Source organism: Diabrotica undecimpunctata, chromosome 3 (genome assembly GCF_040954645.1).
Source record: "Diabrotica undecimpunctata isolate CICGRU chromosome 3, icDiaUnde3, whole genome shotgun sequence".
In the NCBI taxonomy this organism is placed as follows: domain Eukaryota; kingdom Metazoa; phylum Arthropoda; class Insecta; order Coleoptera; family Chrysomelidae; genus Diabrotica; species Diabrotica undecimpunctata.
In genome coordinates this window covers 114,326,558-114,354,404 of record NC_092805.1, presented here as the reverse complement: position 1 = coordinate 114,354,404, position 27,847 = coordinate 114,326,558, and the positions used below count along the sequence as shown (strand labels likewise).

The 27,847-nt window shown below is 30.6% G+C and overlaps 1 protein-coding gene and 1 long non-coding RNA gene across 3 annotated transcripts in view; both read left to right on the top strand.

The window, feature by feature from the left end:
• The window catches only part of LOC140437262 (extracellular serine/threonine protein CG31145), a 938,516-nt gene extending 931,105 nt beyond the window's left edge, over positions 1-7,411 (top strand). For both annotated transcript variants that reach the window (XM_072526682.1, XM_072526680.1), the window contains one exon: positions 7,121-7,411. In XM_072526682.1, the coding sequence (XP_072382783.1) occupies positions 7,121-7,310 (190 nt within the window). In that variant the 3' untranslated portion in view covers positions 7,311-7,411. The remainder of the gene's footprint in view (positions 1-7,120) is intronic.
• A 111-nt stretch (positions 7,412-7,522) lies between these two features.
• LOC140437261 (uncharacterized) lies at positions 7,523-27,405 on the top strand. Its single transcript, XR_011950358.1, has 2 exons — positions 7,523-16,513; positions 16,554-27,405. It is a non-coding gene; the product is annotated as an uncharacterized lncRNA (long non-coding RNA).
• Positions 27,406-27,847: the final 442 nt, after the last annotated feature.

Below are 27,847 nucleotides of genomic sequence, written 5' to 3'. Positions count from 1 at the left end.
TAGACAGCGGTTTGCAGATTGGATTCTGTCTTTTATTTCTTCAGTAACATCGTTTTCAGCTGTGATTACGTCCCCAGATACTTAAAACGTTGTACTCTTTTGAAATTGAAGGTGTTGACCGTCACATTTTGTTCTATTCTGTCTCTTCGTGTCGTTCTATTTATACACATATATTTCGTCTTTTCTTCATTAATCTTCAGCCCTACTTTACTTGTTGCTCCTTCTACCTTGTTGAAGATGTCTTTCGTAGATAGGATGGAGTCTCCTACGAGATCTATATTATCTGCATATGCGAGTAATAGCTTGGGATCTTGAACCGATAGCAATTCTGTTTTTATTTCGGCCGACCTCATGGCTTTCTCTAATACAAGGTTAAAAAGTAGTGGAGATATCGCATTACCCTGTTTGAGTCCACTGTTAATTTCAAAGCTGCCAGACAGTTTGTTATTTACACGTACTTTGAATATTCCACCCTCCATACAGACTTTAGTCATCCGAATGAGTTTCTTTGGTATATGCCTGTCTAAAATCTATGAAAAGATTATGTATGGGTCTGTTATGCTCCCATCCCTTTTCTAGAAGTTATCTCAGCCTGAATAGTTGATCTATTATTGATCTGTTTGCCCTAAAACCGGCTTGATATTCGCCTAGGACATTTTCATCATAAGGGATTAGTCTATTAAGAATGATGTTTGAGAGGGTTTTATATGCCGTGTTTAGGAGTGAAATTCCTCTATAATTCGCACATTTTGTTTTGTCGCCTTTTTTGTGGATGGGCACTATTATGTTATCCTTCCATCGTGGTGGTATCCTTTCTTCTAACCATATGTGCGTTATTAGCTGGTGGATTTGGCGATGTAGTGCATTTCCCCCATATTTTAGAAGTTCTGCTGGTATCTCGTCCATACCCGGTGCTTTGTGATTTTTCAGCTTATTTAAGGCCTTTTTGAGTTTCTTCAAAGGAGAGATTTTTGACGGGCATGTCCGCTGTGATATAGATCTCTTCTTTGTGCTGTTCTTCCTGTATGATGTTTAGAAGGTGCCTAAAATACTCTTTCCATTCTTCAGTTACTTTTTTACCGTCGATTATTATACGGCCTTGATTGTCTCTCAGTGTATGGATGAAATTGGTTCTATGTTTTCTTTTCTTAGAGGAAATTGCTTTATAGAATTCTCTGGAGCCTGCTTTGGACCGGTCTCTCTCCATAGCTTCATATTTTTGTTGTTCATAGTTTCTTTTCTTTGTGCGTATTATTTTCTTGTTTCTTTTCGGCAGTCGTCATATTCCTTTTTACTTTGATCTGTTTTCAGTTGTATCCAAGTTTTCCTTAATGTTTGTCTTTTTTCCAACTGTTTCCGACATTCCTCGTCATACCATGTTTTTGTCGTCTTCTGCCTATTCCTTCCAAAGATCTTGTCTTGGTTATTATTTAGGCAGTCGTTTCTCATAGCTGTTCTATATCATTGTATTCTCTTTCAGAGTTCAGGGTTTATTCAAATTGTTCTCTATGGTTTTGTTGTTTCTCTGTATTGTATTTGTGGCTAGATATTCTGGATTTGACTTTTGCTCTGACTAAGTAATGATCTATGTCTCCGTCTATTCCTCTCAAGCTTCTTACGTCTATAATATTGTTTTCATGACGAGCATCTATAATGATGTGGTCAATTTGGTTGCGTGTAATATGCGTAATGTTGCGTTTGAGAACCAGGTTTGCTTATGGATGTCTCTATGCGGAAACATGGTTGACTTTATCATCATATTATTAGCTGCTGCAGTTTCTGTGAGTCTTAAGCCATTATCGTTGGATATATTGTGGAGGCTGTGTTTACCTATTGTGGGGTATAGGCTAGGCTCTTTACCTATTTTAGCATTAAAGTCCCCGCAGAGTATGCGCATATCTTTGCCTATTTTAGCATGAAAGTCCCCGCAGAGTATGTGCATATCTTGTTTGGGCATCGTATCTATCTCTCTTTCTAGGGAATCGTAGAAGTCATCTTTGATATCTTTATCTTTCTCTTCCGTTGGTGCATGCGCTGAAATAATCGAAATGTTGTATCGTTCTCCCTTCATTCGTATCTGGAATTCGTTAACATTAAGTTATAATTACAAAAGTAAGATGCTTTTACCAGTAAGTAATATCTGAGTGGTCTATGTTTAGGAATGATCACCCTGTAGGGCAAATTTAACATGTATATACATTGTTCTTGCTAATATTGTCTAGCATATAATATAATTCTATAGAATTAATCAATCTATTAAATGTGGTACACGTTATTTGAATGGGACTATTTCGTAGCACTATTTTGTAGCTTACGAAGAACAGTACTTATGTTCGTACATGTTCCATAGCGCCGGGGCATGTTTCCGTAAAACACTCTATTAATATTTGTTAGAGCAGCGGCTAATGTCTAACGGTGGTAGGTACATCTCAGGAAATATTTTATTTTCAACAGCCTTCATATATCATGACAAAGTTAATGAATTAAATTTCTGTACTCACACGGTCGTAATTACCTGGCAGATATGAGCCGTAATAGGCCAACTCGGCTACGTAATAAACGTTGGAGACGTTTTATGAAGCTCTCTAACGTTTTATCTAACGACTCCATGCGACGACAGATGCGTCTTTATATTCTGTATATATGCACACGTAAATCACGATTAATGCAGCTGGAACACTTTTTACGGCATTTTTGTAGATGGTAGAATAAATACCAGATGGCTCATGATGTTTAGCTTGCTGAAGTTGTATTAAAATTAAATAATTTAATGTTATTTCATTTATAATATTTACATAGTTGTGATTAAAGGCCGTAGAATAACCATAAAAGAAAGATAATATAAAGCAGATAAAGGTAAAGCAGAAATAATAATATTTAATAAGCAAAATATTTCTGAAAAAGTAAATTCAAAAGAAATTTACAATGTCGATGTCGAGAAAATGAAAAACGCACGTATTGATTTCATAAAAAATAAATCAAAACTAACAAAACAGTTGAATTATTTAACGAAATTTGTTAAGGTTGTCGTCTTAGGGGTATTTAGTTTCCTGGAAGTACTAAGACTTGCAACTATTTTATTATAACATATATAAATAGGGGAAATCAAAACGTCAAAAATAAATTTATTTTAAACTTAAATTGTGGCTTATTCTTATAAAAGTAGTAATTGCATTAAGATGCCACTAAAAAATAGCTTCAAAACAATATTAATAAACCGGTATGGGCCTAGCGTTATTCAAAATTTTAAAAGATTACAAATTATTTACGAAAAATTAGCACATACAGAAAATTTCTCCACAGGAAGTTCTCATCATTATAAACATTTACAAATAGAAGTTTAATACATATAAAGTTGATAAAATCCTAGAATATTATGATCACAATATTTTGAGGTTGTCCCATTATCACCCTGATGTTAATCCAATTAAGCTTGTTTTTAGCTTCTCTTAAACTATATATTGGAGAAAGAATACTACTTTTTATTATCAGATGGTAAAAATTTGTCAAAATCAAATTTTAAGTAGAACTTGTTGACTTAAAACGAACGGCACATACATCAATAAATCAAATTATTTATCAATCTTGAAAATAGCGACTCAGGTGGTGATTTTATTGTTCGTTCTGAAATTGAAAATAGTGACTATAGTAATTCATAGAAATCGATTGTAAACAAATATTTTAACAAATCAAAGTGAAAAATATAATTCTTTTGTTATACGAGTTTAAAACGGGAAAGTTATTTCCAATAATTTACAAAAACCTTCAAATATACCTGTTATTAATTGTTTCAGCTCTTATTGTATTTTTTGTTTAGTGTATAGGTATGGCTTGTTTTATTTAGAAATTAACATTCGTTAAACACTGTGTACTTTTTAAATATTAAATTGTTTTTTATTAGATTCATAAATATTTCTTCCTCCTTTTAATGCATAATTAATGCTACAAAAAATTTGTTAAATAAATTTCATTTTGAATTAAAAGGTTTATGATCTTTAGAATCCCCACTTTTTATAAGACGGCCTACTGTCATATTTCTGTAGAATTTCTGGTAATCCGAAAAACCCAGTAATCAAACTAATTAATACTTCTCACCCTGTCCCAGATCATAGTCACTCTCGAGCAGATTCTCTCCTATAAATTTTAAAAACTTTTCTTAAAGATACATACACTCAACTCTTGTTGCTACATTCATAATTCTCGTAGACCAAAATCCTACCTACTGTCCTTACCAGCTTAAATCGGTATAAAAAAGAAGAAACGCCCAGAACCCTCTTTCTAAACAAATTTGAAGAACTTATATAGACACAGCGGTATGACAACATTCTCTACATAGTTCGGTTAGCTCCTCAAATATAACAGTAGCATCATATCCACTTTCTTACAGATGCAGTATACACATAACTGAACTGTATGCAATACTTAAGGCATTAGACTCGCCCGTAACTAATGAACAATCATTAGCAATATGCACTGATTATCTCTCTGCGATTTATTCAATCACAAATATACAGGTTGTTTCAAAAAAAGGTAACCCCGTCTCTAGGGTAGGTAAAAAACTGAAAAATAATTGGGGTTTGCTTAGTAAAAAATGTTTGTAACGCCATCCGTTTTCGAGATACAGGGCGTTGAAGAAAAAAAAAATTTTACGCATACTTTACGATTTTGCCGAAACTACTGGCACCATTGTAATGAAATTTTATACGAATATGTTTTGAAAGCTGATACATCCCATGAATTTGTTTTTATATCTGATTCTCATACCGGGCGCTAGTTACACGGATCGTACTAAGTAAGTACTAATTAGTCAATATAACTTTTTTAAGAGTATAATTATTAATCAAAATTTCAAGTAAACTTAAACATCATTTAATTTTACAAGAAAAAGGTACTCTTGGTAAAACTCGATACTGTGTACCGTTTTCGGAATATTTTGATTTGAAAATTATGAAGTAATAATTGATGCTGGTATAAAATAGTTAGTAATTAAACAAAACTCACAAGAAGAAAATTAAATTAATGACTAAGAATATAAAATAAAATTCAATTACAGTAAGTGTTCAAAATGCCCTCCGTTTTCGCGAATACACAAGTCTATTCTTTTTTATAAAGATTCCATTAACCTTCTAAACGGTAGGGGATCAGCTATGATGTCATTAAATTGACGTTGAATTCTTTCTTCCAATTCTTGGCGTGAATTTACCTCTGTAGCATAGACTTTTTCCTTAATATACGACCAAACTGCGTAGTCCAAAGGATTAAAATCGCATGACCGAGGAGGCCAATGAATCGGAGCTTCTGCACCTCTACGAATCCATCGATTCGAAAAATGATAACTCAACCAATTACGACACCATCTATCAAAGTGTGGTGGAGCTTCATCGTGCATAAAAAATAAAGAACTTCGCTCGTTTAGCGTTAAATCTTCTAATATCTCGAATAAGGAATTGTTTAAAAAATCAAGATACATATCACCATTTAAATTTCCAGGTAGAATATGATAACCTATTAATTTGTTACCTAAAGTTGCTGCCCAAACATTAACTTTAAATGAGTGTTGGTAATCTGATACCCTTTTGACTCGTCACGTGTGATTTTCATCACATCAGTAGTGTGCATTATGGGAGTTAAACATACCTTGTCGCGTAAAGGTGGCCTCGTCCGTAAAAAGAATGCATTTTAAAAAATTTGGATTGTGGGCTGTAATTTGTTGCAATGTTTCACAAAAATCCACTCTAACTGGTAGATCATCTGGCAAGAGCTCTTGTACTTGTCTGTAATTATAAGGATGTAATTGCTGTTCTTTCAGTATCCGCCAAGTACTTGAAGAAGAAGTATTTGTTTGTCTTGCTATATTCCTTACGCTAACTGTTGAATCTTGATCAAGTAAATTTAAAATATTATTTTCTTTATTAATTGTTCTTGTTGTTCTTGATCTACCAGAATTTATTTTATTTGGTCTCACATTCCCAGTTTCTCGACAACGTCGTTCAACGGCTGTAAATGTTTTTTTACTTGGTTTCTTCTAGGAAACTTTTCTGCATAACGTGTCACAGCTGGACTAGAATATCCTAAACATTCGCCTAAGGTTAATAACATGTCAGTGTATTCAACATTTGAGTACATTTTGATTTGATTTTACAAATAACAAGGTTTCAAAACTCTAATTATTGTTGATTTATCGTCATAACGATCAATAAATGTCAGATTTCCATGGCACACTTGGAGAAAATAGAGGTATACCTATTAGAACTTTATCATTACTACCAGCATCAATTATTACTTCATAATTTTCAAATCGAAATATTCCGAAAATGATACACAGTATCGAGTTTTACCAAGAGTACCTTTTTCGTGTAAAATTGAATGATGTTTAAGTTTACTTGAAATTTTGATTAATAATTATACTCTTAAAAAAGTTATAATGACTACTACTTAGTACGATCCGTGTAACTAGCGCCCGTTATGAGAATCAGATATAAAAACAAATTCATGGGATGTATCAGCTTCCAAAACATATTCGTATAAAATTTCATTACAATGTTGCCGTAGTTTCGGCAAAATCGTAAAAAAGGCGTAAATTTTTTTTTTCTTCAACGCCCTGTATCTTGAAAACGGATGGCGTTACAAAAATTTTTTACTAAGCAAACCCCAAATATTTTTCAGTTTTTTACCTACCCTAGAGACGGGGTTACCTTTTTTTGAAACACCCTGTGTATTATATTTTCCAATATACAGTCCATCCATTGTATCTGCCAACAGCAGTCAAACAATGGTGTTTAAGTAGCTATCATTGGATTATTCATTTATTACAATTTTTACAGTAGTTTTTTATTTTACTGTATACATAATATAAAATACTATACTCGTACTGCCGAGAAATGCGTTTTATCCAAGTCGGTTCTGCGCGATGCTCTTAAGTGAGAAATCAACAGCTAGCGAAGGTCGACAATTCTGTAGAGATATTTATTTACTTTACTATTCGAATTATTCTATAAAAAATAGATGATCAATGACAAACAATAAAATTTGTACGACAGATATTAGACCTACTGTTATCTATATTTTTTTATTATTCTTTTATACTTTTAAATACTATTTTCACGTTTCTTTGTTACAGATTCCAAAATGGCCCTGTCAAGTTAAGCCAAGCCATGCGTATGAGCATGAGCACCGATCCTGTAGCTCCAATTCTATGGGAGCCCCATCTAGAGGCTCTAGATCGTAGGTTAGAAACTGTCCTAAGAGTTATAAGAGACTGTTTACAAAAAGGTGAAAGTCCCGTTTCGGGCAACGAAAATGAGACGTAGGACTTAATACATCTAAATGAAAAAAAAATACTATGACTGAAGTTATTTGTTTCAAAATAATTGGGATATTTTGAATATTAATTATTTATACATATATATATATATATATATATATATATATATATAATATATAATATATATATATATATATATATATATATATATATATATTTCTGAAATAGATAAATAATATGCGTACTAAATATCTTGATTATTTTAATGAAATAGAAAAATTGATAGCAAAGGCTCCATTTTAAGTTTTGTTTTAAAAATATTAAATAGTTTGAAACAAAAATTGGATAATAATTAATTAAATATAAAAACTTCATTGATCAATTTAAATAGTAACAAAAATATTTTTATTTGTATATTTATTGCCAACTCTACTCATACTTTACTTCTGCATTAGCATAGAACTTGCGATTTTCTTTCTGCTTCATTTCCTGTTTTCTCAGAAATTGTCATTTAATCTTTTTTTGTTGCTATCTTCACTTACAGCTTCCGCCTATCTCCTTGATGCTGTATCTCATAGTTTATTCAATATTCTGAAACTTTTTTAACATTAGTTATTATTTTTTTAAAGAACAATATAAATGGAGCATTTTTATTAATTTTTTATGCATTTTGAATAGACATTTTGTAATATTGTATAATATGTACAAATTGTGAATTCAGTTCCTACGTTTTTATTATAATTTAAATTCAAAGTTAATATATTAAATTTTATTTGTAAGTATCTACCTAGTCTCTATCCCAAATTAGTGAAAATTTACTCGGATTTGTATATTATTTAAATATGTATAAAGATTTACTGAAGTTCTCACCTAAGCATAAGCATAAATTATACCTATTTTTAGTAGAAACTTACATTAACCAATTGTTCTTATTCAAATGTTAAAAGTAACCATCGATGATAAGTCAATGTCGATAATAATATCTTGTAATATTTTATTTATCATTCAAAATTTTCTATATTCGATGATATGGAATATATCTGTCATTTGTCAACCCTCTTCCTTCCAGCACCACAAACCCTTAACTTTAAATAGAAAATATAGCGTGTGTGACACATCATTAGACAGGGTATTTTGCTGGAAAATGCATCCATGGTTTTCTTTTTACCTTTTAATATGTTTTGCTTGTACAAATTTAAATTTTTTTTTGTGCCTATTCGTTTCGAATATTGGCGATCATTCTGGCTATAATTATTTTATTAACTGATACTTTAAATAGATTTGTTGTTGTTTGTGGAGAACCATTTCTTAGTTTTTTAACCATGATATTCTTCTTCTCTCAATTCCTCGCTTTCCAAATACTTTGCCTTGAAAGATTATTTTCAGTAATCTGTATTTAGTGCCGTTTCTCAAAATGTGTCCGAGATATTCTAACTTTCTCTTTTTAATCGTATACATAATTTCTCTTTCATTCCCCATTCTTCGTAGTACAGTCTCGTTGGTTATCTTGTCCGTCCATGATATCCTTAGGATTCTTCTGTAAAGCCACATCTCGAAGGCTTCAAGTTTTTTCTCCATCGCTTCAGTGAGTGTCCAGGATTCAACTCAAATTTGTCCAGTCACGAAAAAACTACATTAAAACGAAATTTGCAACAATAATAGGAAATTTTACTAAATGTAACATAAATAAAATTAACTTAATTTTAAATCAATAAATTCATTATTCAAAACAGTTTACTCATCAGCAATAATTATGTAATTATGTGTTCAGAATGATATTCAAAAACGTCCATACAATTAAAAATTCGCTGTTCGATCTTACGACCAACATTTTGAAACATTTCAATAGTTACTAAACTACATCCATGCACTATTTTTGTCTTAGTTCATCCAAAACAAAACATCTTTGGATTACCTCTAATAATTATAGATATGCTTCCTAGTTGAAGTTTTGTTACAAAAAGAATGGCTCAACAATACGATCTCAAAACATTCCTAAAATTCCTGCGCGTATATTTAATTTTAATGGCTGTTGGATAAGTATTTTGTAGAAAACTTTATTCTTAGCCAAATACCGGCAATTGTGTCTATTTACAATACCATTTAGAAAAAAAGGACATTTATCCGAAAAACAAATATTCAACAGAAAGCTTGGATTAGTATTTATTTTCTGAGTGATAATCTTATAAAATTGCAGTCACCTGTCTAGTTCATCTTCATTTATTTCTCGTACGAAAGTATATTTTGTATGGATGATATTTGTAATGTTTCAGTAGTCTTCGGACTGCAGTTCTTGAGGTATTTTTTAAGTACTTAAAGTAGGTTTCAAATTACCATGACCGCTTCAGTCATACTACGATTTTCACACTCCCATTTTTTTTTCAGCTACTGATCCCGTTTCATGAAATTTTTTAACTAATTTTAATACGTATAAGTGATGAAATTGCTTATCTTAATAAAGTTGAACAAATTATTTTGCTGTTCTCCCTGCACACTCTCCATTTTCAAAAAATATGGAAACAATTTTCTGACATAGAATAGACCATTTTGAACAAATGTAAATGAATACGTATTTAATATCGTTGTTAAATGCTACCAATAACAGTTTAAAAACTACAATATAGTTTTTGATTTGACAACAAAAATTTGTCATTAACACCAGCAAAACATAGTCGTTGCATTTAGTTTTTTAGAGTTTTAACACTTTTAATAAATTAATATTTTTTACTAGAACCAAGTTAATATGAAAAGAAATATTCATGGTATATTCCCTATTCAAAATTAAAGGTTTATAGTAATGGAAGGAAGAAGGTTGACAAATGACAGATATTTATATCGTTAAAAATGTCCCATTTGGAATAAAAATCGACCTGTTTTAGCATTTTCACAAAATCTAATGAACGTTGCCAAATGTCAGTGTACAGTGTCAGTCAGTGGCTCTTTTAAGTGGTCAAGCCTGTGGCAGTAATGCTATTTTTATGTAACGTAGTCAAAACATTGTTCCAGTATTTTTGTCTTAATCTTTTTCGAATTAAAAAAATTATTTAAAAACAAAAAGATAAATAGATGCATAGCAGTTACACATCAAGGGTTTATACAATTAAACATTGGTATTAGGTTATGTTTTGATAACTATAGTCATAGACATATAATACAAATAGACTGAGCGCTGCAATACAGTCGCGTTCCCCCAGTGCGACAGAGAAAACTAACGCAAAGCAGTCTCTGCATCTCTGCGCCGTGTTTATCGACCACGTGAGCTTCTCATTGGTCATTTAGGTCACGTGGTCGATAAACCTGGTAAATTAGAAAGAGATGCAGGGACTGATTTGCGTCAGTTTTCTCTGTTGCACTGGGAGAATGGGCTGGTATTGCAGCGATCAGTCTATCTTGTATTATATGTCTATGGTTGTAAATATGGTCGTATTTTAACAATTCAGGGAGGTGACAATTCAGATCAACTGTTTTGACTTAGTTTTCAAAAAGACCATGTTACTTAAATGTTTATCTGAAAAAGAAATGTTGGTTACTGTACAGTTTTTTTACTTATTGAAAGCTACACAAACTGTTCGTATGTGATTAAATGAATCTCATAAATAATTACTTTTTATATACCCATTTAATACGTTAAACATTTGTTTAGCCAAGCAGAAATTAGTTTAATTCATTTAACGTTTGACACCAAATTATTTTATAAGGATATGTTTTTTGTGTTTTGATATACGCAGCCGAAACCCTTAGCATGACAAAAAAACAAAAGGAAGAATACTAGACAGGAAAATACTAAGAGCAATATTAAGACCAATAAAAATGAATTTAGACATATAATGAATCATGGGCTGATAAAAAGGATTAAAGCGATATAGCTTTACAATAAAACACCAAAGAGGAAAATGGCTAGGACATATGGAGATCAGGACCATCTGCGTTAATATTCTCACTATTAGAATAGACACCAAAGAAGACATGGAAGACCAAGATGTACATGGTAAGAAGTAACAAATGACCTTAACATGATGGGTGTACTTCTTCTAAATACATATTGAAAAGTAAAGGGGAAAGCACACATCCTTGTCTTACTCCACGATTTATAGGTATTTCTTTCGATTTTTAATTGTCTATTCGTATTATGGCTTTCTGATATCAGTATAGATTGGCAATGATTGATCTAATTCTGTGTTCTGCAGTATTTTTGCAATTCTTTGGGGTTGTACTTTGTCGAAAGCTTTTTCGAAGTCGACTAGACATATGAATACGTTGCAATTGACATCTCAACATCGTTCGATTAGTGTTTGTACAGTAAATAATGCTTTTCTGGTGCCAAAACCTTTTCTGAATCTCTTCCGTATAATAAATGTCATTAAATAATTCTATTAGTGTACCTATATGATTTTTTGTTAATATTCCTAAGATTTCTGTAGGTATTTCATCTGGTCCCATGACCTTCTCATTTTTTATACGTTTTAGCGCTTTCTCAATTTCGTCTTTGGTGATTGGTGGTCCATTTCTTCCTCTTGGTTCAATGACCTCAATTTTCTCGTCGTCTTTGAATAGCTCTTTTAGTATTCTTCTTCCCATCTGTTTATTTTATCTGTACATTCCGTTATTATATTGTTATTTTTATCCATGATATTTCCGATACCCTTCTTCTTGTATATGCCAGCTGTTTCTTTGATTTCCGGTGTATGTTAAAACTGTCATGTTGTTTATCAAACCTTTCTATTTCTTCACACTTTTCTGATAGCCACAGTTCCTTAGCTTCTTTGATTTTCTGTTTGATTATTTTATTAATTTTTTTGTACTGTTGTTCGTTTTTATTCTTGTGTGCCCTTCTTTTCGTCATTAGTTGTTTTATCTCTTGTGTGATCCATTGTTTAATTTTAGATGATGTATCTTCTTGAAGTATTTGATTTGTGATATTTCTCAAGATCTCCTCTACTATCCTCCATTTATCTGTTGTTGTCAATTGCTTTTGCCTTTCTGCTTCCTGAACTTCTTTGTGCATTTATTCTTTGATTTGTTGGTATATATCAGTTTCTTTTAGTTTTCTCAGATTGATTATCGGTGTTTTGGCAGTTGTTTTTAACTTTTTTAACTTGAGTTTCATGTTTGCTACAACTAGATTGTGGTCACTTGTTATATCTGCTCCTGGGTATGCTTTAGCCGATATTATGCCATTTCGGAATCTTTGATTAATTATTATGTAATGTATTTGGTTTCTTATTATAACTTCACCATCATCCCTATGTGCTTTCCATGTATATATGCTTTGATTTGGGAGTTTATACCACGTGTTTTTGATAATGAGTTCGTTATCTTTACAAAACTGAACTAGTCTTTCACCTCTTTCATCACGTGTTCCCAGTCCGTGTTCTCCTACTACTTCTCCATCTCTTTCTTACCCTAACTTCGAGTTGAAGTCACCTAAAATCAAATTTACTTTTTCTTTTTTAGTTTCATTAAATGTTTTGTTTAAACAACAGTAATTGTAGAAGCTGTTTACTTCTTTTTCTGTGCTATCAGTTGTTGGTGCATACACTACAATGTTGTTTATATTGCACGGTATAGCGTTTAATTTCAATACTGCTACTAGCCATTATCGGTATGAACTCTTTGACTTATCTTTAGATTTCTTTGCTGATAGATATTGCTACTCGTGTCGCTAACGACACTGTCAAGAAATGTTTGCAGATCTTCTTAAGTATAGCTTGGAGTACCGTGTCATCCTCATATCGCAAATTATCGATAACTTCACTGTTCACAACTATTCCTTCTTATTTTTCAGAAAGTACTTTTCTGAAAATTCTTTCAAAATAAACGTTAAAAATTAGGGGCGAGAAGAGGTAACCCTGCCGTGCTCGTATTTTAATATTAAGAGTCTGTGATTCCAAACCGTCTACTAAAACTGATGTTTTATTCCAATAAATAATAATATATAAATCGGTTTCTTAATTTCCTTATGTTTTTCTTATTTTCCAGAAAACGGCGTCGTTAGAGTCACATATAAATTTTTAGATATGGGACACAATATTACTTCCGTTTGTTCGTTTAGTATGCACTCTTGTTCCCATATTTATTTGATATGCTTAGTCAAATGTTTTATTTTCATTGCTCCCCGTAGTTAAACATTTAATTGTTATTTCGTCACCTCCCATCACCTCCTAGGCATCTTCTTTTATTTCCTTTTAATTGCTTAGTTTTTTCTCGATTTTGTGACATCGTCTACTAGTTATTGTTTTATATTTGTCATGTTCTACGTAAGGTATGATATCTGGTCATCTAACTTTTTTAAATATTCTTTTAAACATTCTTTTCTGATTCTTTATTTTCTTATATACATACATTTTCAATTTTGTTAAATCCATAGTTTCCTTCTATACGTTTTAAGGTCTTTAAAAACTTTTTATTGTCTTTTAAAATCTGAAAAAAAGGTGGACAGGCAGACCTTTGACGCATCAGATATTCATACATAACATTTTCAAAGCGTTTACATTTATTTACGAAAATTCCATTAATTTGTTCAATGGCTCGTTATAAAGTGTACATCCTGATTATCCTAGAATCTCACACGGAAAATAAATAGAAATCTCAAATATGGATATAATTAAAAGATTAGTCTATGAAATTGATTGTAGAACAAAAAAAATAACCAATTTGCTTAGCATCATATTTAGAATTTAAATTGAAGAATATCTTAAAATTTACGTTCAACAAACTAAAAGTTAATTATAATTTCTCTTTGGCTGACATTGTTTGATTAATTTTAAACTGTATAACAACACTATCGATTTGTATTTTATCCAAAGAAAGTAATGGTCAGACTGATGTATCTAGGACTCGAAGAAAATTAAATGTAATTGTTTATTAATGTAATAAAACAACATCATACTTAAAACACCTTTTTGGAAATAAAAAGTTTTATTAAATGAAAATTAAAAAATGTTGCAATGTATAGCTGAATTTTAGTACCTATATGACGTGTTCTTAATTTGCTAAAATTCTCATTAGCTTTTCGTAAGATTATGTCAAAGAAATCTATAATCTAGATTATATTTCTATTCTATAATCTAGATTTATAATAGATAATCTAGATTATAGATATACTAAATTATTATACAAAATATACCTCCAGGCAACAACCACTGTCAGATTACATACTAACAGTAATCGCATAAAAATAGAACGAGGGGTTAGACAAGGAGACCCAATATCACCTAAACTTTTTAATACGGTGCTAGAACATGCTTTTAAGAATTTGGATTGGATGACAAAGGGAATAAAAATAGATGGAGAATATCTAAACAACTTACGTTTCGCCGATGATATACTTATAATAGCTGAAGATCTAGGTATGGCAAGAGAGATGGTACAGGAACTCGTTGTCTCTACAGAAAGTGTAGGTTTAAATATAAATATCTCGAAAACAAAAATCATGACCAATTTGGTACCCAACCAGAACATCAGTATTGGTGGGAAAGAAATAGAACTCGTAGATAGATATAAATACCTGGGACATGAAATTATGATTGGCAGGGATAACCAGACTCATGAACTGAAGAAAAGAATCGGCCTTGGGTGGGCAGCATTTGGAAAACTGAGAGAAACTTTTAAAAGTCAGCTGCCCACATGCCTAAAGAGAAAGGTATTTGATCAGTGCGTCCTCCCAGTCTTGACGTACGGAGCAGAAACACTTACCTTAACAAAAGCAGCAGCTACCAAACTGAGAGTCACGCAGAGAATAATGGAGCGGTCCATGTTAGGAATAACTCTGCGAGACAGAATAACCAACGAAGACATCAGGAGAAGAACCGGAGTGACTGACATCATCGAGAAGATAGCCAGACTAAAATGGAGATAGGCAGGACACATAGCCAGAATGACAGATGGACGATGGACAAAGAGGTTATTGGAATGGAGGCCAAGGGAAGACAAGAGAAGCGTCGGTCGACCACCTACAAGATGGACTGACGATTTAAGAAGACTCAATAAAAACTGGATGAGAGCGGCGCAAGATAGACGGGGTTGGAAACATGTGGAAGAGGCCTATGTTCAGCAGTGGACTCTTGAGGCTGGATGATGATGATGTCAAAAAAACAATAAATATATATGTATGTATATTGAGTGACAGAAAACAACTACATATATTTTTTCGTCTAATAATTTTTGGTATATAAGTTCGGCATTTGTAAAAGTCAAAAATACTATGTTGTGTTTCTAGGCTCAAAAACATAGGTAAAAAATATTATTTTTAAATTTACCAAGGACCTAAATTTAAATTCAAACCTTGTTTTATCATTTCCCGATAAGTATTTTGGGCTTATTTAATTGTAAAATATTGTTTTTTAATCGTTAATGAAGCGCGTTTATAATAGAATGGGAGCTCGGACTGCGGCGTGTATAAAAGAGGAAGATACAAATTATATTGAATTTTTATTGTACAAATGAGCGCTTGCCCTGCCATGCGCAGTTTGTTGGGTTCATTTTTTCTAGGTTTTTTAGATTATTATGATCAAAAAAGATCTGTTGTAAGTTTTCTCTAAAGTTGATCGTTTTCGAATTATAAATAATTTAAAACTGAAATCACGCATAATTACGATTTCCAAAGCTCAAAAGCACAAGTAAAAATATTATTTTTGAAAATTATCAAGTTCCTAAATTCGAGCTCAGCTTGAGCGCCCGTCCTTTCAAAAGCGCTTTACTATAGAATAAAACACAATATTTTAAAATTAAGTAAACCCAAAATACTTATCGGGAAATGATAAAACAAGGCTTGAACTTAAATTTAGATCCTTGATAAATTCATAGTTGTGTTTTTGAGCCTTGAAAATCGTGATTTGTCGTTTTTTCAGTTTTCAATTGTTATAACTCAAAAACGATTAAGTTTACAGAAAAATTACTATTAATCTATTTTGTTTAATCTATTTTCTTTAATTAATCTATTTTGTTTAGAATGGTCCAAAGAATTCGAAAAAAAATTCCCTGTTCCGAAAAACTTCATTGTTACAATTTGTTTGAAAAAATTCAAACAACTTTTTGCCTGGTCGACCTTTTTTGGGAGTCTCTCATGAAAGTGATTATGCAAAAAAACCCGAGCTTTTCGCTTTGTCTATTTCTGAACTTAGTAGTTCACAATGAGACGAATTATTTGAAGATAGAAAAACAATTCAAACATTATTTAATTTTATTTTTCGCTAGAAATTAGCCCAGTCTATGCCAAAAGAACTCCTGTGTTTTTATATGTTTGTCAAAGTTTTTTATCCGAAAAATCATTTGCTCCGTCTTGTCAAAGATTTTTATCCGAAAAATCATTTTCTCCGTCGTCATCCAAGATTTTTATTAGATACCCATTATATTTGCAATATATCGACATGTAATTAGTTTATATTTTTTCTTGTCTCCATGTTATAGCATAAAAAGTGCCTCTAGCTGTTTGGGTGATTTTTTCTACAATATTTATTACTCTTTCAAAATTGTTGTTAAGCATTTCCAAATAGTAAATCCCTGTTTCGTTAATTTTCATAGTTGACAATTACTAATTTGTTTTTACAATCTTTAACGGCCAAAACTTTTTTCACAATCGCGTATCTCATGCAGAATCTATCCATCCAGCTATTTCATTTTTTCTTTATCATGAATTCAATATGGGAACGTTTTTTTTTATTTCTAGCCTTGCAAAACAAATTGTGAAGTCTTCGATCAAGGGCAAATGCTTCTGTTTGTGTAAATTTATGTTTTTAACATATATTAACAGTAGAGGAAGTCGAAAATGCTATACGAAATCTAAAATATCAAAAAGCATACGAACCACAAGGTGTACCGAACTAATTAATAAAACTTAAATATAGCGGGAATTACTGGCGTATGTCTTCACCTTATTCTATAAAGGATATGACTTACCACCGGAGTGGAGAAAGGCACATATTAACAACATATACAAAAAAAGAGATAGAAAGAATTGTTCAAACTACAGGGAGCTAAGTGTCATAAATTCACTCCCAAGACTCTATGGAAAATAATAAAAAATAAAAATTTAAAAAGAGATGATAAATGTAGAAGAACAAAATGGCTTTTGTGCAGGCAGATTCTGTATAGACAGCATATTTTCTCTAACGCAGGTTATTGAAAAAAGATTAGCCCAAAACCTTTCGTCATGTAGTCTTTATAGATCTGACAAAGGCATACCATAGTGTACCACTTTCAATGCTCTAGGTAGCAATGGAAAAACAAGGAATAAATAAAAAAATATAAAATCAGTACAACGGCTTAATAAAAATATGACTATAAACATTAAAACTGGAAACAAATTAACTAGAGAAATTCCTAGTAGTAAGGGTCTCAAACAAGGCTGCTGCATAGCACCTACACTCTTCAAAATATATTTAAATGAGGCGCTGTCAGTGTGGAGAAGAAAATGCTGCAATATGGGCATTTTAATCGAAGACAAGAGATTGTACACAATACACTTGGCTGTATAGACTAAGCCATTCTAGCTGAAGACGAGAGCGATATAGACTATATGCATAGAAAACTGGAGGAGAAGTACACCAACTGGGGCCTTACAATTAATATACAGAAAACCGAATATTTAGTTACAGGAGAAAAATCAGAAAGCCTACACATTGAAATGGGAACTTTAAAATCAACTGAAACCTTTAAATACTTAGAAGTCCAAATAACATCAAAAGCGGGGAGTAACGAAGAAATATATTCTAGGATTAGCCAAGCAAGATCAGCCATTAGATAGCTACATGGACTAATGTGGAATAATAAATGTTGTCAGCACACTACACTTGATAGGGTAAGGAACGTAGACATTAGGAGAGAAGTGGAAATTGATCTAGACATAATAGATACTATCGAAGCCAAAAGACCAATCTAAAATACGTTAACGCCAGCAAAATATATTTTTTTTTCGTAAGGATCAGGTTAAAATTTCAAAACTGGCCGTAAAGAAGAATGGCCCCTTTTGAGATAGGTATATAAGGGATAAGAGAAATATTTATCGTAAGGTGAAATTATCTAATAACAAATAATATATTATTTGAGATGTTGTTTTATTACATTAGTTTACTGTTTCTAGAAAAATATCGATATTCTAGCTTTTTTTAAATGTTAATTATTATTTAGTATAAAATCTATATCATTAAGCCAAAGTTATTTGTAAAATAATGTCCAGAATATACTTGTATCTATCCAAATATTGTTTTTAGATTATATTCACAAGTGGTTTGTTAATTTTCTTTATTTTAACAGCTCCTTTGTAAAACTATTTATTCCTGATATTTCTTTGTTCCTATGTTCGTAATATATTGATGTTTGTTTACGATAACTTACCATGATTTTGTTGTATGTTTTTTGAGTCATACTATATGGGGGTTTATGAATGGTTGTCGCATTTCGTGGAAAATTCTCTTGGATTTCCTTTATTTCCTATATTTTCCTATTTAGACTTCTTTAACAATATTTTTGAGAAATATTTGTTTAACCCTCTCGCACACGTGGTTTTAAAAGTTACAGGAGCACACGCACATAGCGGTCGAATAACCGCATCTCTACTTAAGTCTAAATAATCAAAAATAGAAACATATTGTTTGAAAGTACCAGTTATTGGTGTTTGAAGTGTTATACATCGCTATCAGATGTTTGTTAATTGGCAAAATTATAAGTATCACATATTTTTTCATGTGTTTTTGACATATATATTTTTCACAATGAATATATTGAGATTTTTTTCTATTATTTTTTTTCGGTCACGTAAATACCATAACCTAATTAAAGTAGAAGTTTGCGGTTCTTCTGATAATTGATGCTTTATTATCTTCGAAATTAGTTTTTGATTTTTTTTACGGGTATTAGCTCGAAGTCGTTCTTTTAAATGTTCAAATAATAATTTATTAGCTAATTCTTTTAAAAAGTCACTTTGCCTAGCATGCGCAGCATTTGTATTTTCTTTCACAATAACGAAACTATTTATACTAGCCATATTCTTTGCTTTCTGAAGAAGACAAAGGTCTATTCTTTATTTGTAAGAATTCAGGGACTATTCATTGTCCTAACTGCTGAAAAATTCTTTTCCAAAAGTCGATTTCTTATAGGGATGGATGTGAACCAATTGTCGAATGTCACTTGCTTTCAGTATCCCAAATTTTCTGTGTCAATCGCTTGAAGACGTCATCTAGTTTATTACTTTGTTTGTTGGTAGGAGCCTATTTAAAAACAAAACAGAGTTGTAGATACAATGAAAATTGGGAAACAATTGTTTGGCATACAGTTCTGCTTCCCAGGGTATATTTCCATGTTTTGGATGTAAAAGCATTTAGCATCAAGCAATGTCAAAATTTTTATGCCGTACTTATTTGGTTGTGATGGTATATATTGCTTGAAAGTGAGTATCAATAGGTGAGATACAAGTCAATATTAAGAGAGAACTAAAGCTTAAATTTAATAAACATATTTAAATTTACGCAAACTTAAGCTGTTAAAATAAGGAAGAAATTAAAACGTCGATTATATAATTAAATGTGGGTTGTATATATACATAATTATATAAAATTATATTTTTGATTTTATAATATAAAATTATACCTACGTGATACTTATAGTGTGTGATATGTATAAGCTACGCAAACTCAAAGTTAAACAATGTAAGACATGAATATTTAATGAAGATCTTATTGTACTGTAATATAGCTCCGAACTTTTTAGTAAAAATCCATGCTTTATAAAAAAATTTTTTTTAAGAATTTAAACAAGGGAGATTTTGTTCTATATAGTTGATTTAAATTTAAAAAAAAAACCTTTTTACGTGTGACAAGACAGTGGAAAATAGAGTACAGTATCAATTGAATATTGAGCGATGACATATAACTTTTGTTAAAACTAATTATAAACTCGTGTATATATATATATATATATATATATATATATATATATATATATATATATATATACAAATACTTGTTGTGAATCAACGCTAAAAAGTTCTTCTAAAATATTGTTTTATTTTGTTCAGAGGAGTAAGAAATATATCCCTCTGTAGTTTCCGTCACCACGCAATAATTTTGATGAAATTTTGAAATTAACTTCTATTTAAAAGCTACCCTATGCTGAAGTATACTTCTACCTTGGGGTCCAATCCACACCAACGGGAAGGTTGGAACCTTTATATTAATAATAACCTTAAAAATTGATCGAAAGATGAGTAAAAAATGTTCTTCAGGGTTTCTTTTAAAAATCAATATACTTTTATACTTTTAAGTAGTGTCATGAATTAATTGGAAGAGTCAATTTACGCGACAAGGTGAGTCCGTTATACAACATGTAAACTTTTTAATCTTCTTAACATATATAATAAAACAGATATTAACTAACAGCGGTTTAAAATAATAAATAAATAATAAGATTTCTTTATTCATTTCAAAAAATATTATTTAAAATTTAAAAATACAGAAATCCTAGTTCGAAGCTTACCGCTACTCTGCAGTTTTCGTAACGATGGTCAAAATTTAAAAGTCATAAATATTATCCAATTAATAACATTGAATCATCTACTTAAATTTTTATGACACTTCTCCTTTTAAAATAATTTCATATAAATACAATTATTATTTTTAACCCTTCTTATTTAGTTCATTTAATTAAATTTACTATTAATATTCATATTTATTTATATTTTATTATTAATTTAATATTTCGTCCGAATTTGATAGATCTGTCAGAAGTAAACAAGGTATGCTTTGTTAATACGTTAGCAGGTGGCGTTAGGAGCAAACATAATAATTTATTGAATTATTTTATAATAATAAAATTTTTTTAAAATATAAATGGTAAGTTAATAAGTAATATAAATAGTAAATTAATAGTTAAAAATACAGAAAGCATAGTCGCGCTAGTTTGAGCTAATCCTCTGTATCGCCTACTGTACCTACCATTTTTTTTATTTAATATACCAATATATTTACAATCTGTAACATAATTACAATAAGTAAATTTCCTGATAATATTTAATAATATAAATATTATTAAAGAAAAATATTTCATAGAAAATTGACCCTTGACAATTTCCTGTGTATTCTTGGCAATGGAATAGTGTCATCTATGTCTTAGGGTTTGGTAGAGCTACTGCTTCTAGATTATATTGGACTTCTGTAACTAGTTTGGCTAAGGTGTTTCGTTTGAGCCTTCGTCCGATTGGTTGTGTCATTAAATTTTGGGCTAGAATGCTAAGGTGGTCTGTCAGTCTCATATCTTAGTCTCTTAATCTCTTAGTTCATATCTTTGGCAGAGTTTGGTTTTTCTTCTCAACTTCTTCGTTGACAGTGTTCATTTTGAGGTCTAGTGCAAAGACAGCATAGACAGGCTTCTTGTTTGGAACGTACCATGAGACCTTAGTTATCATTCCGAGGATTTTTGATTGGAATCTTTCAAGAATCTCAATACTGGATCTAGCTGCTGTTCCCCATAGCTGAATTCCATAGCTCCAAATTTGTTTTAAAATAACTTTATACGTTAAAATTTTAATGTTGATCGACAGTTTTGACTTATTAACCAATATAGTTTGCTGAGTATAAGGGCCCAGCTATTTTCACTTGGTAAAGATGTGTCTCCTCCATGTGAGCCTTCAATCCAAATATATTCCCTAATATTTTTTGTCGTCTTTCTGTGGCAGAGCAGGCTAATAGGTCTGTAGGACTTTATTTCCTTCAATGATTTTCCAAGTTTTAAAATTACTACATTTGGGCTAATTTCCAAACTAGAGGAAATTGTCCTGTTCTTAATACGGCGCTATACAGTTGTGTAAGATAAAGTAGGGCTTTTCTTGGTAATTTCTTAAGATGTAAGATTCTTGAAGTTTTTAGGTCATACACTGGGGACTTTTTTATGTTTAATTTAGTGTGAATTATACTATTGAATTTGGATTTCATTATCTATATGAATACCTTCATTAGCAGAAAAATACTGGAAAATCTTTTTAAGTTGTGCAGAAAAATTTCGGCATTCTCTTTATTGCCTTTTGCTCATACGTTATCTTCAGTGCGGATTTAAGGGTTTGAGAATTGAGGACGTTCTATTTGCCTGGTTGCTTTCCAGAGTGAATATCGTAGCTTCTGCAGGCAAAGGATGTCTGAGATAAGAGTGGATACCATTGTTTTTGTGGTTATTTAATAACGCTTTTAACTGTGCTGCAGCATTTCAGATTGGTTTTGTCCTGCGGTGCTCTTCCCAGCTGCCATATACGTCTTTATAGTCGTTTCTCGATATTTTTATTTGATTTTGTTGGTGCATATAAGATGAATAACGTTTAATTGTAATTAGGGTAGAAATGGCAAAAGTAATATTGTTGTTTTTTCTCACGAAAAAAAAAATGGGAATCGACTTAATTTTTATAATCCTCATAACTCCCATAGTTTATATGCTGGAGAGTTCTACAAAGTATAATTTTATTGATTTTTTAGGTACCTTAAAACATATATTTTAATTTTTTTCCAGTAACATTGACTGTTTTCCTAATATTCTATGTTGAATTTTTAGTATTTTTAGTTAAATACGAAATTGTCACCTTCAACTCGGTTTGAATTATGCTTACCTACAGCAAAAATAAAAAAAGCTCAAGTTCAAGGCTCTTTGATAACAGATTGTTTGATAATATTGAAAAGATTGACTAATATATTAAATAAAATAAAATTACGAATAAGTCTTAAAGTACTAATTTTTCGAAAAAAAACTTTATGAAACATTTTTTGCTTAGAATATATTTTTCTATCGATTAATGAGGTTACTTTCAATATAAAGGTTCCAACCATCCCCAGTTGAGGTGGATTCCAATGTAAAAACAAACTTCGACATGGGGTAGATTTTGCTTGTTATTGTATTCCCTACTTACTGTTAAAATTTAAAGAAAAGTGATGCATGTTTAAGGAATTCGGTGTTAAAAACCTTGGTACACTGCACTACACTACTAGTAGTGTTTTTTCAATATGGAATAAAAGTACGTATCTCTAATGGAACAAAATAAATTAAAACACTAGTACCTCTTGTTTAATTTCGTAAATATATTTAAGAAATATTTTATTTATTTAAATTTTTAATAACCTTTAATAGTTACTTTATTGCAGTGCAGTTGAATAAAATATTACTTAACTGAAAAAGTTACAAAAAAAATAACATAAATATATAAAATTTGTTAGTGGATCCTTATGGATCCTTGTTTAAATCGGTACCTAAACAGATTCTTTAGACAAAAATGAAGGAGCATTGAGGTCCCTATTGCAGTGCAGTTGAATAAAATATTACTTAACTGAAAAAGTTACAAAAAAAATAACATAAATATATAAAATTTGTTAGTGGATCCTTATGGATCCTTGTTTAAATCGGTACCTAAACAGATTCTTTAGACAAAAATGAAGGAGCATTCAGGTCCAAAAACAATTAGATCCAAAGGTCGATTTACCAACTATGCAACTGCTACTTCATAATTCTTATCTTACTTTTTCTTCATCGATACAGCTATCTAATTTTAAATTTTACTGGCAATTAACCGCAATTAAAACACGTTTGGATTTCCATTTCGAAAATCGTTTTCAAAATACCAAACGATACCGCTATCTTTGCTGTCTTTGTCCTTAAATTCGCTTATATTGGATTTGTATTTATCTTTCCAATATACATATTTTTTGTATTATATCGTCATTATAAAAGTTCGTTACATATGTAATTTTATATCATAACTTATATTATATTGTCAATGGTTATTAGTATTTTAATGGGAATAAGCCATAATGGAAGTTTAAAATAAGTTTATTGACGTTTCAATATTTTAGATAAACTTATTTTTAACTTCAATTGTGGCTTATTTCCATTAAAATAGTAACTACTTTAAGATGCCACAAGAAAATAGCTTTAGAACAATATTGTCAATAGTATTCAATATTTTCGGCGCTTGGGATGGTGTGTGTTCACAGTGGTAGGATCTGTTCCTACTTTTAGAATTTTAAACTCAGAATGTTACTTTAACCATGCCTATGGTCCTTTATTTTTTCGATTGTCACCATCCTTTATGTTTTATATAAGTACCGGCTATATCTTTAGTAGCTTTCATCATTTAAAAAATAAAGGCAAGTCAGTATATTAGTTATAAAAATATATCTCTGATTGTCAAATAGAGATGTCTTTTTTCAGTTGGTGATCTTTATAATATTTATTATGATCATCATCTTTGGCTCGACAATAAATTGTGGATCCTGGCCTTCTCCAAGATTCGTCGCCATTCAGTTTCCATTTTCTGATTTTTAATACCTCTAAGTAGGTTTCGTCTTCATACAACCCCTTATTTGCGGTCGGCCCCTGCTGCCACGCTAGTGTACCTTTTATTTTGTAAGCAGTTGTTAACAGGGTTATACATTTGTAGTTGTCACACTGGAGCTGGTTGTATTTTTTATTTACCGTGTCGCCACCATTCTTGTAGAGCATATCACTGCAAATTGAATCAGTATCTGGTGATTTATTATTATTATTAAGCCTTTTAATGGCTTAAACAACCTCCTTATTAATAGGTGTTCCTTCGTTGGGGTTCAATAGATTCTAATTATTCTAATTATTTCGATGTGCTAGGGTGTTACCTGCTTTTTCGATATGATGGCTATAAAAGTTTACATTGAAAAATCCAAGCCATCAGTTGTAGGCTAAGGCCTTTGTATTCTTACAACTCTTTTCTCTTAACTTAAACTTTTTTCTTATTTTATTCAAATTTTTTTATCCGAATTCGGATATTCAATCAACGATTTTTCCTAAAGCTTTATTTTAGCTCGACATTTAATTGATTTACTATTTTTTAGCTTTCTTATCCTCAAACTTTTTAGACTGGCAATTGTTTTCTTTTATCATTCTCTGTTTTTTGTAATAAATTTTGTAATATTTATTTGATTCGACTGAATTAATTCGTAGTTGATATAAGATCTTCCAATGTTTCGTATATTAACCCCTTTTATTTTATCGAATGTTTGTTGAAAGACTGTTGGAGACTAATACGTAATATTTTATTCAAAAAAGACGACAGTTAAGGTTATTAAAATCCAATGTAAATAATTTAAAATGGATATTTACTATGTTATATTTTACCAAAATTGACAATGTGTCTATTGTTTTCGATGACTATATATAAGTTGTAAAACTACTAGCAAATATACCCAAGAAGTTCTATTTAATTTAAGAATACTTGGTGGTGTGTTATTTTTAATTTTTATATGACCAAATAGAAGCTTGAAGGTTTTTCGATGAAAACAATATTAGTCTATTGTTTTACTTTAAATGTAAGTCTGATTGGTTAAGAAAGCTATATTATCTTTATTACTCAACCAAATGATTTAATACTGTATATGCAAAGTTTCTAAGCTATTGGTCTGTTAAGTCAGATGTACAAACTCCTCATACGAACAATAACAACTAGATTGGATAAAAAAATAGACCTGCACCAAACCAAAGAGCAGGCAGGATTTCTGTCCAAGTTTAACGATAAACGTCTGAAATAAATTGAAATAAATAATAACCACCTTACTAACGTATGCGTTAAAGGAACTAACATGAGTCCACTAAGCTCAAAAAAGTTAGTTGCAATTTATTTGTATTTCGAAATAATTGATTATAGAAAACACTAATTTTTCTGTATTTAGTGATTTATTTTATTATTAATGTTTATTGTCAGTTAAAAATCGTTTTTAGAATATTGCAACCGTAATCACTTAAAATTAGTTTTTTTAAGTAATTTTTCCAAACTTTTTATATTGTTGAATGCTTTGACAAATATTTTAACATCTTTTTTTATAGTTCACAGATAAATGTAGGCTTCTACGTATTAAACAAACACCTATGAGGTAGACAAACACAAGGGAATTAAAATCTCACGGTAGGTAAGGAATGCATCCAACAGTGAAAATAGCGAGAGCTGCAAGTTTAGCTTTAATGCAAACTCATTAATAGTTCTGTTCATACAGTTTATCAAGTTTTACTTTTCAAAAAGGGAACTAAAAGATTTAAAACATTTATTAACAAATAGATTTTAACTAATAGTACTTGCATTCATTAGTATTGAGATCCGTAGTGGTTAAAAAGTCTGTAATTTCTGCAAGTATACGTTAATGTGTTATTTGTCACTAAATTCGGGGTTGGGAGGTGTTCAATATAAAAATGAGACTTTTAAATGTATTGTATATACGTTTATACGAGCACAAGACTACTTAATCTATACAAGATACAAGAAATATATCTGATATTAAACATTTGATGGAGAAATATGCAATGTACATGGACTAAGGACGGACAATTAAAAAAATGTTAATATTTATAAACAAATCATAGAAAAAATTTAAGATGAAAGAGAACCTAACAGAAGAGAAATATCTGACTGCAAAATCAGTTTATTTTAGTAGGTTGCGCTTTTTTTTATATATATATAAGGAATATTAAAACATAATGTTATATTCTAAAAATTAAATTTTGTACCTTCAAAAATTGACAGTTAATATCTTAAATATTTTTTGTAACTCTGGAAATATTTAAAATAATTATTAAAATATTAATATACACGCCCATCACTAGGTACTAAAATTTAACCACACATAACTTCGCTAGAGTATATGTATGCCACGTATTAAGTGATTTTGTTGAGTAATAAAAGTTTCTTGGTAACGTGATGATTTTGAAATTTTATAAAGTGAATTGTTAGTTTTTTAACATCATCCCTTACATATTAAATTAAAGGATTTCCCAAAAACCTTCAGACATGTTTATGTAACAACCAATAACTGATTTTTAGGTATATTTTAAATACCCAATTTTTTTATGTCTTTTAAAATCAATAATTTACACCAAAGATTTAGTACATGTATACCACCTATAATAAGTTTTTATTTTATTTATTGTATAATATATCAAACCACTTCAAGTACAAATACTAACCAAACCACAAAAACTACGTTTTGTATAAGACACATTGGAAATCGTATTTTTATCTGCTAACTTTGTTATAACAATTTAGTTAATAATTTTGATCAATTTCACTGTACACAATGAATGATATTTACATTTAGTTTTGAAATTGTTAATACAAAATATCGCTCAACCTTGTAAAAAATAAAAATATTTTATTTAACGTTTGGACACTGTGTTTTTTTATAGCATTCCTCCTTCATCTTCATTACATTGTCGTACCACAGCAGTTGTTTTGGTTTTTTGTGTCAATATGAACGCTTCTTGTAGTTCATTTAATCTCCTTTGTTGGGATATTTTTTAATTTGGATAAACGGTATGCCCGTTTCAGAAAATCTATCTATACTGTTGTTAATTGCTTTCTGTACATCCAGACCTTTAAGTGAGAGTACGAATGCTATGTTTCTATGTCTATCCAATCCTGCTCTATGGGAGCTAAACCTAATTCTTTGTTAGAGAAACGCATCAACGCTTTCGAAATGTACGTTTATAGGTACTATGCATTTTCTGGACGAAACTAATATCAAATGCTGAAGTTCTTAACAGAATTCAAAATAACAAGGAGGTGGCAAAGATGACAAAGGTGGCAAAGAGAAAAGC